The following is a 17,723-nucleotide window of genomic DNA, read 5'->3' as shown; positions in this document are numbered from 1 at the left end:
CTTCCCAGCAGGGGCATAGCTAAGGGAGTGGTGGACCAGGTGGACCCCCCATAAGCAGGGGGTGGTGGACCAGGTTCTTTGACCCTATCTGCTCAAATATAGCTACACCCCTGCTCCCCAGTGCTAGTGCATGCGAAGGAATAATAAATGTTGTTTGTGTATCATATTTGTATATTGCCTGATGTATAAATGTCTAGGTGGTGTACAAAGTTTTAAAACAATCTAAAAGTCACAGATTACAATCTACAAAACACAATAACACCAAGCTGTGATTAAGACAAATGGTTAAAGTTAATTCTAATTAGAAGCCTGTGAGGACAGGTGAGTCTTGAGGGTCTTCCTGAGGACAGGGAAGGAGATGCTCTTATTTCAGCGGGGAGCATATTCCAAAGCCCCGGGGCAGCCACAGAGAAAGCCCGGCTCCAGGTTGCCACCAGACAAGCTGGTGGCAACTGTAACCGGACCTCGACAGAAAATCTGAGGCCGGGACAGCCTCAGGTTGGCCAGCAGCTCCTCGCCGAATTGAGCCGCGTCCAGTTATCTCAGGGTCTTCCTATATGTGTGGTCTGCGCCAAAGTAATCCGGAGGCCATTCGAAAAGGTTTGTATATGTGCTTAAATTTTATTATGGGTGCTTATGTGGTGGTGGACTGCGTGCTACCCTTCCTCTCTTCACATGGCGACGGCTCGCCTCCTGCGCCTCCTCTCCCACCACCTCCCCCTCGCGCGGCCCAGAGGGGGAGAGCGCGCGCGCGCGCACGCCACAGCTTCCCGCCTTTTTCTCCTCCTCCCTGTCCCTTCCGCCGCTCCTCCAGTAGGGGCCGCTGCTGAGGCGCGCCGGGGGGGGCGGGGCCGAGAGCAGCGGCAGCGAGCGACTCCTCCCCTCACCTGCTTGGTGACGAGAGTGGCAGCAGCGGAGGGAGGGAGGCTAGAAGAGCGGCCGCGGCACTTCCGGCGGGGCGCTGAGGGCGGAGGGAGGGGCGGGAACAGCCTCCGCCGGAGCAGCAGCCCGCTCCAGTCGAGCCGGCGGAGCGGAGCTGAGAGGAGGCTGCTGCCGCTGCGGCGGGTGTCGTCGGGCTCCTTCTCTCGCCTTCCCCCCACCACCACCCCCGCCATGGCGGTGGACGCGAGGCGGCTGGAGGGCCTCAGCCTCCACCAGCTGAACGAGCTGCTGGAAGACGAGGAGCAGCTCCAGCGCATGGCCGGAGAGATGGAGGAGGTGAGGACGGGGGGTGTCGCCGGGGGGAGGGTTGCAGCCCGGTTGCCCTGGAAACTGGCACTTAGGGGAGCCTCCCCCCCATTGCTCATTCCTATGTTAGCATTTACTCGCATGTAGCCCTGAGCCGCCTTAGGCTGAGCCGCCCTCCCCTGGGTGCCATAAGCCTGGGCGAGTTTGCACGGGAGCAGAAAACCCATCCCCACGCCGCCGCCCGGGGGGGTCCAGCGGGGCTTGCGCCGCCCGCCCCGCGGAACTCCCTGGGACTGGACTGTCCCGCGGCGGCGACCGAGCAGTTTTCTGCGCGGAATCCAGCCCCGTTGAGTTCGGTGGGGCTTGTTCCCGGGTAAAGGGCTGCAGCCTCGCCAGCCTTTCGCGGCTCCCAAGCGGGTTTTGAGTGGGCCGTTTTCCTAATCCTGGAAGTCAGTTCGGAGACGCTTGTTGTTCTCCTTCCGTGTGGCTGAGATGCCGCAGCTTCGGGATCAGGGTTTGGCTTGAGCGCAGGTCAGGTCCGACTCCTGTAACTCCCAGTTTAAGCTGCAAGCCCTTCTTCTTAGCCTTACCCCACTGCTTTTCTTCTCACAATCTCCCCCTAAAAGGAAAAAGCCCACTGCCCCATTGGACCCAGGCAGCCCTAAGGACTGGGAGGTTCACCTTTCTGGGCTGCTGAAAACTCTGGGTATCCTGGATCCATTGTTGTTGTTGTTGTTTTAAATCTTTCTTAGCTAGACTTGCTTTGAGCTTTTCTGCAACCCCCCATAGATATTAGCCACCTAAAGGTGCAGTGGGGGAATAACTTGATTATTAAGCCAGAGGTTGCTGGTTCGAATCCACACTGGTGAAACATCTATATCGGGCAGCAGCAATATAGGAAGGTGCTGAAAGGCATCATTTCATGCTGCGCGGGAGATGGCAATGGTAAACCCTTCCTGTATTCTACCAAAGAAAACCACAGGCCTCTGTGGGCGCCAGGAGTCAGCATTGACTCCATGGCACACTTTACCTTTACTGAGATATTAAGGACGGTGGTTTTCTAGTAGTTAAGGTGCAAAATGACCCTTTAATCGTTAAGGAAGGTTGTTCACATGTCCTCACACACCCAATTGGAATTGGGTCTTGCAGCTGTCCTGCTAGTGAGAAAGCAGTGGTGGGTGGTGTAGAATGACGGTTGAGATCCCACGCCAGCTTGGAGTGGGTGTGTGTGGATCTGTCTGTTTAGAGCCAGGTGCCATTGTGAGAGGAGGCAAGGGGGTGAAAGAGTGGGGAGAGGCTTCCCACGCAATCATCTGAGCACATGAGAATACATGGGTTATGAGAGTGTGTGTGTCTACCCCCTTTCCCACCCGTCGCCACATTTAGGTTTCACTCAATTTAACAACCCTTCATGGCCAAGGCACGTGATATCATTTTCTTCTTCTTCCTTCTCTGTTTGGGTCTGTGGTACCCTCATTTAAACTTCAGAAATGAGAACTACCCAGGGTGTGTGTGTCTTGTCCTGTAGAACCAGATTGGTTCTGAAACCAAGGTGGCACTTGCTGTGTGTCTTTGGAGCTGAAATGTGTTTGGCCTAAGGGGCACTTTCTCAAAAGGATGGACAGCTGGTGTAACTACCCCATGGGGGGAGCTTGTGTTCATTGTTCCTTTCAGCATCATATGTATTGCTTCTCCTCTCTTCCCCTTCCATTTTCCAAACACCACAAGGTGTATCTACTCACTGTTTTTCGAGTAGATTTCTTAAGCAGTCCATAATAATTTTATGGAGGTTTCTTTGTGCTCTTTGTATTTATAACATAGGAGAATCTCTCTGTTGTTCCCTGAACAGTAACTCCCTTTTCAACTCCCTGGAGATTCATTTTTCATCTCCAAGGAGCTGAAAAGAGAGTTACTGTTCAGGGATCAGCAACTTTAGTTGCCTTCCTTTCTTCATGCTCCTGTGCTGCAAATGCAAATTTCTGTAAAATTATTCAGATTTTACCCAGCTGCAAAAGCAATGAGAAGAAACAGTTTTTGATGCTGTTCCTTGTCTGTCTCCCTTCTCCAGTTTAATAAAATGTCATGCTAATTAGCCACATCTGCGCCTTTCAAACTTGTGACTTCTCACCTTCTCTTCTTCTACCACCTTCTTCCCAGTTTTTTGCACACTTCTGAGGCTTATAAGAGCAGGTGACAACGTTGCTCCCCCCACCCTGCGCCATCCTCCTGAATCATTTGGTTTGTGGGAACTTGTCAGTGTAGCAACTGGTCAAATAAAAGGGCCTCTGAATCCTTAGAAATCTCTGCTGCTTTTCTCTGTGGTCTTTTGTTTGTCTGGAATTCATAAAGGAAGGGAGAATGTCTCCCCCCTGCCCCCCATCACTCCTTGGTAACCAACCAGTACAAAACCCCAAAGCCAGCCCCTCTGCATGGGTAATGCCTGGGCTGCTGGTCTGAAAACTCAGAAGATCATTGTGCTAAGCTATAGAAAATCCTCGCTGCAGCTAAGATTGTATCAAGCGTTCTGATAATACTCCCCTTGTTTTCAAGGCTATAGGGAAACTTTGCAGGGGAATGAAAGGAAGATGTGTTCACAGTTCTCAAGTCATGCAAAAATGAACTAGCAAATTGGTCGAGAGCAAGGCCTACCTTTTTGTGCCTTTTTAAAATAAGCAGGTGTCTGTGTGCCTAGTAGGTGACTGAGCTGGGACAAAACAAATCTAACTCTTAAAGAAGGCTGGGGACGTGTACCAGTGCCTTATGGAGGCTTTGCCCTTGCCGTTGGGTGGCTGCTTATGCCACTTGCTCCAAAGGTGCCGCCTGCTTTTCTTCTCAAAATAAATGTTCCTGTGTCTGCCAGACTCACAGGAAGTAGTGAAAAGTTTGTGTGTGTTCTCATCCTCTTTGCTGTCAACACGCAAAACACTCCTAGAAGCATGTACAGTCTGTGGACGGGCTCTCAAACCTAACGCCAAGAGCTGCTTCCATTTCTCCAAGGCACGAGGAAGTGGACAGGGAGACGGGTGGAGAACCACCTGACTGCCTCTGTCGCTCACAAAGCCAAGAGAAGCCACAGCAATGGCACAACTTTAGCCACTCACCAGATGAATTCTGGTGAGTGCCTCCCAAGAGGGAACTGTTCTCTGGTCGTCAGCCAAAGAAGTGCCATTTCTGTGCCCGCCCTTGGCTTTGTGAGCAGAACCATGTAGCGGTTGGCTTCATCTGCCTCCCTTAATCCCTGACCGTCTCCATACCTTGGACATGTTGGGTAAGGCCCCTGCCCTCCTGACAGCTCCCTGCTGATTTGTTTGAGACCCCCTTTTTAAGTTATCTGGGACCCCCTGGGGGGTCCCAGTTTGACAGGCCCTGATTTAAAGTTTTCTTCAATAAAACTTTATTTTAAATAGCTAGCTCTGTAAAAAGCTACTTGCACCCTGAACCCTATGCATGTCTTCTCATAAGCAAGGCCTACAGAGTTCTGTTGAAGTTTATTTATTCATTCATTCATTCAATTTCAGCTGACTCCCTACTCTCTGGGGCTTGTGGCTCTAATTGCATTATGAGTTCACACACTCGCACACCGGGTCTTTTAAAATCAATCTCATTTAAGGATGGCAAAAATTAAGTGTGATCAAATGGAAAATCAGGATCCATTGCATTAGGTTGCACTGCTGTCTGGTGGTAGGCTGAACATACTTCTTTTTGACAGTCCTGGTACAAATGGTGTTTCACTAGTCCTTGTGACTACTGAGAGAGAGGCTTTCTGTGACTAAAGGTGCTCATTCACCAGAAATGCTAAAGGAATATTACTTCCCTTAACCCATTACTAGTAGCCATCTAATGGCTCAGTGGGGAAATGACTTGATTAGCAAGCCAGAGGTTGCTAGTTCAAATCCCCACTGGTATGTTTCCCAGATTATGGGAAATACCTATATCAGGCTGCTGTGATATAGGAAGGTGCTGAAAGGCATCATCTCATCCTGCGTGGGAGATGGCAATGGTAAACCCCTCCTGTATTCTACCGAGACAACCACAGGGCTCTGTGGTTGCCAGGAGTCGACATTGACTCGATGGCACACTTTACCTTTAACCAGTTACTGCTTTTGCCCTTATAACCATTGATGTTAACTTCTGCAAGAGACAATGTTCAGAACTAGTTTCTCCAAAATACTACTTTATGTTGAGAGAAGTTACAACTCTTTTGATCTGCTGCTCTAAAGTGTGTATGAATCTAACCAAAATACATCGCTTGTGCTGTTGTCTTTTATAACATTAGAAGGATGTAACTGAACATTTTATTCTTTTGTGCATGTGCTGAATGAACCTAATTAGTATTTGTGCCTCTGTTGCTTAGCAAGTGTTTGCAGAGATATTCTTGGGAGCATTTGTGGGCTGTGTGGCTTCTCACCAAGTGATGTGAAATACAATCTGTAGTTTGTACTTAATGTGTGATCTGTTTCTCAGGCTATACTGGTGAAAATGGAATTCAAAACTTTGCAAAGAGGTGTCAAATTATAAGGCGTTTTGTTACCAAATTATTCCTCCCACCCTTCTTTTTTAGGTAAAATCCTACTTTGTTCCTCTCAGACCTTTCTTCAGTTGGCAAGAGAACTCCTTAGAATTGCATCCTGAAATAAATTGGAAGGAAATATTTAAAAATTAAGTAATCCTAGAAAATTGATTTTATTGAAAATCTACTTGATTTTGAAATGCTTTTAATACCACTCCTAAAACAATTGCTGTTAAGGTTTAATATCATTTCACTGAACTGAAGGTAGGTTGATGAAATGTACCTCCTTCTTGTGTTTCAAGCACTGAGAAAATACCAAAATCAATGATTGGTAATGGTACAGAACTGTAGCGTTCACAACACAAAGCAACTAAAATGGTCTGTCATGGTTGTTCCCTGCTAACTGAACAAAGAGGCATCTTTTTAAAGTGGTGATCAGTGGTATTTCTAATTTTTTTCTGTGTGCAGAATGAGTTTTATTCTGGGCGGCAGTATCAAGGCAGTGTGTGCACACACATAATCAGAGTAGGACCTTCCTAATTAAATCTGAGCGGGATCTAAAATTAACTGAACGGACATCCAAAACCATGTGAGCTTTCACACGCCTTAGAGGGTACAGTGGTGGTGATTCTTTGTTTGGCAAGGTGGGGGGGAGAGCAACTAGCCCTGTCCATCCCCAGCACAGCATCCCTGCAGCGGCTGCTGTTGCTGGTGTCTATCTTGTGTTTCTTTTTGAGATTATGAACCCTTTGGGGAGAGGGAACCATTTTATTTATTTATTTTCTAGGTAAACTGCTTTGGGAACTCTTGTTGAAAAGCAGTATATAAATATTTGTTGTGTTGTATGTGAAATCAAGGCACGTCTTGACTCCCTGGGGAAAAAAAATCCAAGGTTGCTGAACTTGATAGGGCTTTCATAGATGGCCTTTTGTGTCCCTGCAACTGCTTTCAAAATGAGAAAAGGCGAAGAAAAAACAAGCTAATAGATGTCCACATTCCTTGGCTTCTTAGCACTGTTCACCAAGCCCGCTATGAATGTGGTCATGTCCTCGTTCGCCAACATGAAATTAGGTTTTAAGGCTACTAATTAAACATGTCTCTAAGTACAGGCTGGTTTTCCTCTCTCTTTTGTGGAGTCAATTAGGAAAAGCTTCTGTCTAGCAAATGTAAGCTTCTGTTCTATCACCCTGGCATAACGATACTGTCTTGTTGCCCCAAGCAGGGCTCGTTCCCACGGGCCCTTGGCAAACTGCCCTCCGTGAGCACTCGTTGCCCTGAGTTGACCCTGAGAGTGTTGCTCTGCCACCCCCACATGAAGGTGGTTTTGAGGGCCCTCGGGGCCCTTGTCAACCGCCCAGAGAGTTGTCCTGCCAACGTGCTCTGCTGGGATGTCCTAGAATCCAGAGGCCAGGTTGGTCTCTGGGTCATCTCGGAGAGACCACATTACTCCTCTGCTGATGGAGCTACACTGGCTGCCAGTAGGTTTCCGAGCAAAATACAAAGTGCTAGTTATAACTTACAAAGCCCTAAACGGCTTAGGCCCTGGGTATTTAAGAGAGCGCCTTCTTCATTATGAGCCCCACCGCCCATTGAGGGCACTCGAGGAGGTCCGTCTCCAGTTGCCGCCAACTCGTTTGGTGGCTACACAGAGACAGGCCTTCTCGGCTGCTGCCCCGAGATTGTGGAATGCGCTCCCTGCTGGGATACGAGCCTCCCCATCTCTGGCAATTTTTAAAAAATACCTAAAAACACATCACTTCAACCAGGCTTTCTCAGCTTTTTAAAACTTGTTTTGAAATTGTTCTGATTATTTAATTGCTGTTTTACGATGTTTTTAATTGTTAATCGTTGTTTTATGCTTTATGTTTTTTTTAAAATTATTAACTGATTTTAATGGTGTTTTAATGTAAACCGCCCTGAGCCTTTTGGAAGGGCGTTATGTATGTATGTATTAATTAATTAGGTCCTTTGGGGTAGGCTAGGAGAATATTGCATTGGCTTAGCTTTGCACCATCACACCTCTGCCTAAGGTGAATGGGAAGGGAAGTGACAATTGGGAGATAGAGCCCTGTGGCATGTTACAGAGGAGCTGCCTTATATTGAGTCAAACCATTGGACTATCTAGCTCTGTTATTGTCTACCCAGACTGGCAGCAGCTCCTCCAAGGTTCCAGGCCAGTAGTCTTTCCCAGCCCTACCTGGAGATACCAGGGCTTGAACCTGGGCTCTTCTGCATGCACTTGCACTGAGCTTACAGCCCCATCCCCAGAGGTATCATACATGGGTCTCCCATCCAGGCACTGACCTCACCAAGACCTGCTTAGCTTCAGCAAGGTGGCTCTACCGTGTGCCTTTAGACCATGCTCTGGGACCCTTAAGAAGCTATCCAATCTATTGTGGCATTTGTTCTTGTAGAATCCGCTTTATCGGTGTTACCCTCAGTTGGCGGTGTGTACTATACTCAGAGGCAGGTGATATGCTCAGTTGTCTCCACATTCTCTCTCTGCATCTGATGAAGTGCGGTCTAGTCATGGTAGAAGGCAGCTTCCTGGGTTTCCAAGTCAGACCTGTCTACCCAGACTGGCAGCAGCTTCTCCAAGGTGGCAGGCAGGAGTCTCTCCCAGCCCTCTCTGGAGATGCCAGGGAGGGAACTTGGAACCTTCTGCATGCAAGCAGGCAGGTGTGACCCCCATGCCCTAAGGGGAATATCTTAACAGTGCTCACACCTGTAGCCTCCCATTCAAATGCAAACTAGGGTGGGCCCTGCTTAGCAAAGGGGACACCAAGACCAGCTCTCCTCCCCACAACAGCTTCTGCTGCAACACATCTCTTGTTTAAGGTGCCTCTCTGGGTTCCTGGAGTGGGGTGGTCATGCACGTGTGCTTGTTAGAAGTGGCAAACACAGACCCAGGACAGAGGAGGGTCTTTAGTCTAAAACGCCGGCTCAGTTATTAGCGAGCGCTTCAAAGTGGGTGTAGGCTGCCTCCTCCGTAGCTAGAACTCCAAAGAAGAACTTGGCTAAACAGGTGGAAATATTCTGTATCAATTAATGTACTTCCTCCTTGTGCAAGATAATCTCTTATCGCAAATGCAGTGTAGCAGGCTTTTACATTGGATGTAAGTGACCTGTTGCATAAGAGCAAATCACTATTGCACTTGGCATAAGTACCCATTCTTCCATCAGGTTTGGATAACAATACCACTTCATTTATGATGTCTGAATCCTGGATTTTTAGCACTGGTCCGTCCCAGTGTGCTGAGCATTGCTTTGAACTTGGCATTCAGTATTTTGCTGAGTGGTTTGTCAGTAATTTGCAGCTGGGTTTTATGATGCACTCTTCATTCCTCGAGGCGAATAATTGAGTCTCGGAACATAATTTGGCAGTCGTTCTTTGGCAAGAACAGTGTTTTAAACTTATTTGGTTTTTCTGCGGCATCGTGAAGCAACTTCCAACCATACTTCTGTTCAGTGCTGTGAGTTTTAAAACACTTATGGAAGATTTTCCATTATCTATCTTTTAAAAAGGTTGGGTCTGATGGAAGTATTGTTTGAAACAGCCTTTTAACTTAAAACATATCATCTGAGGTGTTACCTAGCAGGGGCTTTTCTTGGTAGCTCCATAAGCAGCGGTCATTTCTGTACTGTATAGATGGTTCAAAAGTCTTGGTTGGCGAGGGAAGGAGAGAGGAAAACTAGGGTGCATTGTGTTTACAGACAAAACAAAAGGACTTGGCCATTGAATAACAGCACCGCAGAGAATTGCACATTGTCTTCTGGCAATTTTGCTGAGTCTTCTGACACAGTGGCCATCAACCTTTTAAGAGCACTATGCGTCTTTAACCACAACCTGCAAAGTGGGACCTGGTATGCCAAAAATGTGGCCCCTAGTCGGAGCCTTTGGCAGTGGGAGCAGACAGAATTTTGCTTGATGTGTGGTGGAAGGTGCAGTTCTATTTTATTGGAAGAATTAGATGCAGTAAAGTGTATTCAGTGATCCCTCTAAGGCATGCACATGTTCACGTGCACACAAGGTTTTTGATGTCCACTAAGTTCAGATCCCACTCGGGCTGAATCAGGAAGGCCTCACTCCACATGCATGCGTGCGCACACTGCCTTGATACTACCACCCAGAACAAAACTCATTCTGCACACAGATGAAAAAAATTAGAGAACACAGCATGTATTGTGAACTTTCTTTATTTGAAAAGCAATATATTTTTCTCGTTAATCTCATCCCAAGCTTAGCAGCTCCAGTTTAACCATACATATTCATCTTCCTCCTTTTTTGTCTTGAGATGTGGAAACTATACCTTTAATAGTTACACAGAAGAGGAAATCTGTTAGATGCGGTTTGCCACAAAGAGGGTGAGACAAAGAACATAGGAAGTTGCCTTCTACTGAGTCAGAGCATTGTTCCATCTAGCTCAGTATGGTCTACCCGGACTGGCAGAAGCTTCTCCAAGGTTACAGGTAGGAGTCTCTCTTAGCCCTATCTGGAGATTTCAGGGAGGGAACTTGGAGAGCAGCGTCATTTCCTAAGGGGAATATCTGACAGGGCTCACATGTAGTCTTCCATTCAAATGCAAACCAGGACTGACCCAAAGAGGACAGTTCCGTGCTTGCTACTACAAGACCAGCTTTCCTCCCATAAGCCGCACCTGCTGAAATTCCCTCTTCTGCACAACTGGTAAATAAGGCCCCCCGCTTTAAAACAAATGTACCCCTTCTTTTGCAGATCTTCAGCTCAGGTACCCCACAGAGATCTATATATAATGTAAGGTAAAGTGTGCTGTCAAGTTGATTTCGACTCCTGGCGCCCACAGAGCCCTGTGGTTTTCTTTGATAGAATACAGGAGGGGTTTGCCATTGCCCTCTCCCATTCAGTGTGAGATGATGCCTTTCAGCATCTTCCTATATTGCTGCTGCCCGGTATAGTACCAGCAGGGATTTGAACCGTCAATCTTCTGCTTGTTAGTCAAGCATTTCCCTGCTGCACCACTTAAGGTGTGCACACATTTAAATATTACATTTATTAAACAGGTTACTCCAGTCACTGGCTTACATTCAGGCTGTTACTACTCCTGAGTAAAGGTAAAGTGTGCTGCTGCAAATTATCATTATTAAATAATAATGCTGCTGCTGCAAATTATCAGTCAAAGACCCCTGCAGCCATGTACACCTGCTATCTGGAGAAATAAAACTAGGTTTTTACTTCCCAGCTTCATCCTTAAAGCAGGAAGTATTTCCCACTTCTGTCTCTTGGGAATTGGTGGTTCCGTCATGCAAATAAAAATAGCCACACCGTTGTTGCCCTGCTTTACTGAGTGGAATGACAAAAGGAGGAAATGATTTGAGATCTGGGAGGAGGCTGGGCCAAGTTTGTGTATTAAAGAACAAAGCCAAGAAAGGAGTGTTCCAGCACCATCAAATGTATCTGACAAAGTAAGCTGTAGTTCACCAAAGCTTAGGCCACAGCTTTGAATAGACATGAAATTTGTTGGTGTTTTAGATTTCACAATACTCTCTTTTTGAAGGGGCAACAGGTTTTACTTGGCTACCACTCTGAAAGTTATAATTAAAAAAGAAAGTTAAGTTTTAATTGCTTATTACTTATTTGGTATGCTGGTATACCACCCACCCCGCTGTCTAACAGTCTCTCTGCCTGAGGTGCTTGAGGTGGTCTCACATGTGGCATTGAGGACCCCACAGCTGTTAGTCTTGGGGGACTTTAACATGAGACCGCCTCGTCTGGTACAGCTCAGGACTTCGTGTCCTCCATGGTGACCATGGGCTTGTCTCAGTTGATTTCTGGTCCCACACATGAGGCAGACCATGTGATTGATTTGGTTTTTGGGTCAATGGTGGACAGTGCGAGACAGACCAAGGGTCTGATGTGGTATAGGGCAGCTTCCTATGTTCCTAAAGATGGAGCCAGATGGGGTTCCCTTAGGATTGGTTTCCATAACCTCAGCTCCACAAAAGAAAATGCCTGCCCCTTCTTCTTCCCTGCTGTAATTCTGATGGTTGAGGAGCACAGAGATTGGCTTCCCTACTCGGGCAAGCTTGTGTGTGTGGTGTCTGGAATTTAAATGGTCAATGCCTAGTGCCTCTTGCTAGTCTCCTCTGAAATGTGTTCTGGATCAGACCTGCTCATTCACTTTCATGGTAAAGGCACACATCCAGTTGTGCTCTGCCTGCCTACGAAGTAAGCGAAGAGAGGTCAATGTGTTCTTACAAAGAAGACCCTATATCAGAATGACTCGGCTTCCCCAGCAGAATGATTCATATTTCCTGGGCTTACATCCTGCTTCTTTCTAATTCATTTATTTTTTTGCTTGCTGTTCTTGCAAGCGTAAGAACTAAAAGTGCAACTCTAGTATTGGGGCAGAAGTGGAGGGCATCTGAAATTAAAGCCAAGACTATTGTTAAACAGCTCTACTAGTCAAAAGAACATTTGTGAATCCCCCCCCCATAAATATAAATATATATATATATTTCATATTCTAATGGAAATGTTGACAGGATTCCTTGCAGTAGCATCTGCCAAAGCAAGCTTATAATTATAACGGGATTTGCCAGATTGTGGTGAGCAATTGGGATTAGTCTCATGCAGCGATCGCATTTCAGAAAGTATTTTGTAGCTCTACCCTTCGTGGTTCCCTGTGGGGCTCGCATTGTTTCCCACCACTCCGTTTGGCAAAACCTGGACATGAATCACGGTTATATAGTCAATCTGGTAGCTTTGTGGTAGGAAAACTCTTACTTCACACACATCATTTCTCCCTCAAGGCTTCCGCCGCCCTCCACTTTCCCCACTCCCCTTCTGCAGACATACACTCGCTTTTTGTGTTGCAAAGAAGAGAAGGTTTTCAGGACTCCATATGGCGGCTGCAAGCTCTTAATAGGGTTGATATTTAACCATAATCTACAGTGAAAATAGCCAGGCTCTCCTCCTGCTCTAAAATAATGCTCAGCCTGCTATCCTGGCAAATTTGATTTAAAAACCAAATTGAGCCTTTGAATACCTCTGGTGTTCAGCAGGAAAGCCAAAAAACGTTAGCTGTCTTTATCCATTTGGGATTTCTTTGCTTTATAACCAAATACCTGGAGTTCTGAATCAAGCCAGAGGGCAAACAAGGGAGCATGCATAATGAATAGGGCGGTGGCAATATCCCCATCAGATCTGGCATTTTGTCTCTTCTTACACTCAGCAGTTGGGACATTTGCAAGTAGAAGCCAGAAGGGAGTCAACCACGTTTCTCATATTAGTCATTGGTTTAGCCAGAGCGTTACAAAGACTACCTTACATCAGCGTTAACTGTGTTGGGCTCAGACCAGGGAAACCAGAGTTCACATCCCTGACTCACAACCCTTCCTGGATGTTTTTGGACCAGTCACTCGTGGTCCAACCTGCTTCACAGGGTTGTTGGGAGGTAAAAAGGGGGAGCACTGAGCTCTTTGGAAGAAGAGAGATGACTTACTACAGGCCTTGACAAATTTTCTTTGGTGGACACTTGACAAAATTACCAGACGTAGTGATGGATATTGTGCAGTGTGGAAGGCTCCATGGCCTTTTTAAAAACCCCTTTACAAGAACAGAAGCAGGACTGCCTGGGAGAAATAAATATGATGTATTAAATAACTCTGCCTCTGAATATTCTAGTCTAGGCACCATGCTTACATTTCTAGGCGCCCTGACTCCCTGGCACCTGGGATTTGCTACGCCCTGTACTATTGTATACCATGGGTGTATAATGATTTCAGAGTGGGCTGGTGGCGGTTCAGCAATCCATTCAACCCAGGATCTGAGCCAAAATGACACATGCTGTGTGTGCAGTGGAAGTCCAGAATTTCACTTGGAAAGCTGTGCTCATTGGGTTGTGCATTGCACTCCCCATCTCTCACTTCTAATGACGTAAATAAAATGGTACTTCGAAGACTTGCTTTCTGAAGTGCAACTGCTCTGAAGAGTTGCCAGTCCTCAGATTTGTTTGCTCTGTTTCCAGTGCATTTAAGGAACTCTGTGATGGCTATGGTACTACGGTAGCAGTTTACTTCTTTGGGTTGTTCTGGGCTTGCTTCCTTGACGTAAAGGTGTGCTTGTGTGCATCCATCCCTGCAATTTGAATTGCTCCTTTAATTGGAGCATGTGGCCTGCCCTGTAGTTAGTTCGCCATTTGTCTTGATTTTCGGTGGCTCTTCTTGTCATGCTTAATCTTGCTCTCTCTGAGCCGCGATGTGGATGTTACATAAATATTATCCGTGCTCCAGAATAAACATTAATGAGGCCATGAATGAGAAAAGAGTTCATCATTCTGTCTGGAAAAGATTCAAAGGAGATTTGTTTATGAAACTATTTCAGGGGTTGATTTGCAGTCCTTTTGTTTACAATGGATGTTCTAAACAGTCTAACCATTCTGTCAGCTTTCACGTAGTTGTGATGCAGGTGAGGTTCTTTAATATAGATCAGAAGACCTTGCCCCTCTTAAAAGCAAAAATGAAATGAAATTGAAATCCTGTAACTTGACACCGTATCTTTTTCCTCAATCCAGGGGTTCTGAAACTTGGCTATTGGGGCTGGGGATGATGGGAATTGTAGTCCAGCAACATCTGGGGACCCAAGTTTCAGAACTCCTGGATTAATACAAAGAAACTCCCTACTGAACATGTTAAATATGGTTATGTTTTGAATCGCCTTTCAATAAATATGGATTTGGGCTATACTCCTGATTTTTTTCATGTACCATATGATGCCTTGACAGAGTAAAGTTTCTTCCTACGGTCTCGTAGTACTTCTAACTACAGCTCAAAACAACATTGAACTACAAAATATTGACTTCAGTTTCCTCTAATCCTTGAAGCATGCATATAACCCTCAAAACCCACAAAATTGGTTAGAGATATTAGTCATGGTCAATAACTCTGAGTTTCTTCAACTCTTTTAAGTCCTTATTTACTCAAAGGTGCTCCAGTTTGTGGTTTTTAGAATATGCAAAACTTAAAAGCAAAGAAACGAAAGTGCCAAAGTAATTTGAATCAAACCCTTGAACGGAGGAAATGGGTGAAGAATCCTTCAGAAACCATAACCTGGTGTCTGGTGTGTAGCCTCTACCCTGCTGCTCCTGTGCCCCCTATTTTGTTATGGGCAGCTATGCGTCATTTGTTGAAAGTGGCTTTTACAAGTACCACTTGTAAAGAGTGCTCTGAATGTTATCAAATAATGCCTCCTATCAGGGTTCTCTCTAAATTTTTTCATCTGTGTGCGGAATGCCCAGAGTTTCTGCTGCTTATAGAGTACTTTTTGTACAGTACTTGTTCTTAACTTTATTTTCTGTGCATAGGGCTTTATACCATAAATCTAGCAACTTGACTCTGATAGCAGTAGAGCATTGGACCTTGGACGTTAGAGATGAGTCAGTGAACAAGCAAGTTTCCTTCAGCTGAATTGAAGGTTAGGCTCCAAGAGAGAGAGACTGAAAGCACTTTTAGCATAAAAAGTGCTTTTACAGCGTTGGGAGTTTTACTGTGCCAGGGTTGACAAAAGCCTTGTAATGTTGTCAGTATTTTAATACGTGATAAGCCACTTTGGGATATAAAGAAAAAGCAGGAAATAGATTTATTTTCCTGCAGGCAACACCTAATCTTATGGATCAAGGAAATATATACTCTAGTATGATGGCATTGGAACGATGAGTTGTTGGAGAGGGCAGGATTGACATCAGGCTGCTATTTTTATGGCATCCCCGCCTCCCTTGTAATGTGAAGTTCCAGCTACAGCCACACCCTACAAGTTACGTAATGTGTATGAACTGGTACGAGTTGCTTCATCTGCTTTAGGTACGAAAGACTCGTGAATGAGACAGCCCCAACCTCCATCTTAAGTCTGGCTTCTTTCAGCTCCCATAATAAAATCACAGAATCTAGAAATAAAAAAGATGTGGTGATATTCCCTCCCTCTTGCTAACATAACTCATTAACTTACTGGAGCTTTGCATAGTACTGAATGCATCACCTTTTCTGTGGGGTTCTACCCCCACACCCCCATCTGTATCCGTCTTAATTTAAAATGTGCAACCCCTCATCCCAGGCACGACACTATCTTTGATAAATGATTATTCTGGTAGTGTGCCAGTGTTGGTAGATTGGATGCACAGTAATATTAGCAATAGCAATAGCAATAGCACTTACATTTATATACCGCTCTATAGCTGGAGCTCTCTAAGCGGTTTACAATGATTTAGCATATTGCCCCCAACATTCTGGGTACTCAGAATGTCAGAATATTATCCAATAATAGTACAGTAATATATACTGTACTTTATTTCGGTCACTGACCAATACAGATCCAAATACACAATGACAAATATTGTATTTACCTGAATCCAAGACTTGTTCTCTTCCCCGCCCCACCAAGTTCTTTGACATTGTAAATTATGGGATCGTCTTACATTCTTCCTTTCAAATAAATACAGTAAATAAAGATTGACATTTTTCCTTTCAAGTCAATACAGATATAACTTGTATTTAACCTCTGTTTTTAAGGGGGTTGTCTTAAATTCAGGGTTTTATATTCAGGTAAATACGGATAATAGCATACCATACATACAACAGATAACACTCCAGATGCTTCTTGATATATTAATGCAATCAAATGACAGATTTCTCAGTATTTGTTGTCAAATTCTCATAACAACTAAGCAAAACTTGCTTACACTCTATGTAATATCTAGTCGATAAGCTGACAAAAGAAATAAAATATATACTTGGTCTCCTCTGCCTGGCATGTCCTTTTAAAAGAGGCAAAATTAAAGCATCTTGCAAATAACGATAAAAACTACAATATACTATATTTACCCAAATAGAAGATGCTGAATTTAAGATGAGCGCCTTTAAAAATATGGGTTAAAAGTTTATGCTTTTTACCCCAAAGGGAGAGGACCCTGAATTTACAATGACCCCCCCAACATCAAATAACTTGGAAAACAGCCTAGTCTTGGATTCAGATAAATACAGTAATGTATAACCTACATCTGCTGTGACATTTGCACTGCATGGGCAGTATCGTCCAAAGTAAGGAGTCTTCTGGTATCTCCTTTTTACCACTGCCAAAGCGGGTGCAATGTCACCTTGGAGAAACCTAGTATGCTTCAGTTACTGCTTCTCCATTACATTGAAGCTGTTTTCAGGAGTACTATGGCTTCATTAATTTATAGCATAGGAAGTTGTCCTATATTGGCTATGTAATGCATGTTGCCAGCTGGATAAACAGAGAGACTTATTGCTTGCAGCAGAAATATTTACATATACAGGTGGCCCTCGTTATTTGTGGAGGTTCTGCTCTCACCTATAGACATGAATAAGGAAACCACAAATAATGAATCCGTACCCCTATGGAAATCTGGGAGTTAGGTTCCTGCACGGATACACACACACACTGGGGGGAGGCCTAAATATGAGAAATAAAGCACTCTACTTTGCTCTCTAGCAGTGTTCCCCCAAATCCCCAATTCCTCCAATTTTAGCCAAAAAAAAAAAAAAAAAACCCACCAAACCCACAGGTGGAGTGGGGGAGAGCACAAGATGGCTCAACATTGCCTCCAGATCAGAAATGACTCCGGATGTCATTTCTGGTGGCTCTGAAACCATAGATAAGCAAAAAATTGCCTATTTTTGCACCCACGGATATAGAAGCCAGGTCTCTAGGACCGCACCACAGATACGCGAAACCACTGTTGCTAGAACCATGGATAATGATTATATCTTTGGTCACTGGAAAGTGTGACTTGATTTTGTATAAATTTTTTAAAATCTAGAATAGGCCTGGGAAAGTAATGCCATATAAAATAGATGATGGAGCATATCGAATTAGGAGGCATTAAAAGCCGATCACGTAGCCTAAAGCAGCGGTTCCCAACCTGTGGTTGTCCAGATGTTGCTGAACTACAAGTTGTAGCTGGGGATGATGGGAGTTGTAGTTCAGCAAGATCTGGAAGACCAGAAGTTGGGAATCACTGGCCTGAAATTG

General features: G+C 45.1%; 1 protein-coding gene across 1 annotated transcript in view; it reads left to right on the top strand.

Annotated features, from left to right (window-relative positions):
- Positions 1 to 938: 938 nt before the first annotated feature.
- The window catches only part of VPS37B (VPS37B subunit of ESCRT-I), a 32,539-nt gene continuing 15,754 nt past the window's right edge, over positions 939 to 17,723 (top strand). Inside the window, exon 1 of the mRNA XM_053279900.1 lies at positions 939 to 1,218. Within this exon, the coding sequence (XP_053135875.1) occupies positions 1,114 to 1,218 (105 nt within the window). The 5' untranslated portion in view covers positions 939 to 1,113. The remainder of the gene's footprint in view (positions 1,219 to 17,723) is intronic.

This window comes from Hemicordylus capensis, chromosome 15 (assembly GCF_027244095.1).
Source record: "Hemicordylus capensis ecotype Gifberg chromosome 15, rHemCap1.1.pri, whole genome shotgun sequence".
Lineage (NCBI taxonomy): Eukaryota > Metazoa > Chordata > Lepidosauria > Squamata > Cordylidae > Hemicordylus > Hemicordylus capensis.
Note: the sequence above shows the minus strand (reverse complement) of the source record. Positions and strands in the feature narration are given on the sequence as shown.